Raw genomic sequence first — 257 nt, 5'->3', positions numbered from 1 at the left:
CTTTATGTGTGTCTTTCTGTCTGGGATTATGCACGGATATATTTACTGAAGTATTAACATATTTTTCGATAATCAACAGATATGGCGACTCACCGCAAGCTTCATGGCTGGACCTCTACTTGGCTCACTGAGGACGCTCTGCTCACTGGTTGTGGAAGCCGGTTTATATAGGCTCCTGTGCGTGACCCTCGACAAGCAGAAGTTCACGCACCCGAAAGGAACAGGCTGTATAACTGTACTTCCTCAGTCTGTGAAGA

General features: G+C 46.3%; 1 protein-coding gene across 1 annotated transcript in view; it reads right to left on the bottom strand.

Annotated features, from left to right (window-relative positions):
• The window catches only part of LOC119590647 (uncharacterized histidine-rich protein DDB_G0274557-like), a 1,138-nt gene extending 998 nt beyond the window's left edge, over window positions 1-140 (bottom strand). Inside the window, exon 1 of the mRNA XM_037939324.1 lies at window positions 94-140. Coding sequence (XP_037795252.1) covers window positions 94-105 — 12 coding nt within the window. The 5' untranslated portion in view covers window positions 106-140. The remainder of the gene's footprint in view (window positions 1-93) is intronic.
• Window positions 141-257: the final 117 nt, after the last annotated feature.

The sequence above is a fragment of the Penaeus monodon genome, chromosome 27 (assembly GCF_015228065.2).
Source record: "Penaeus monodon isolate SGIC_2016 chromosome 27, NSTDA_Pmon_1, whole genome shotgun sequence".
In the NCBI taxonomy this organism is placed as follows: Eukaryota; Metazoa; Arthropoda; class Malacostraca; order Decapoda; family Penaeidae; genus Penaeus; species Penaeus monodon.
The sequence above is the reverse complement of the archived record's forward strand: the minus strand, read 5'-3'. Positions and strand labels throughout refer to the sequence as shown.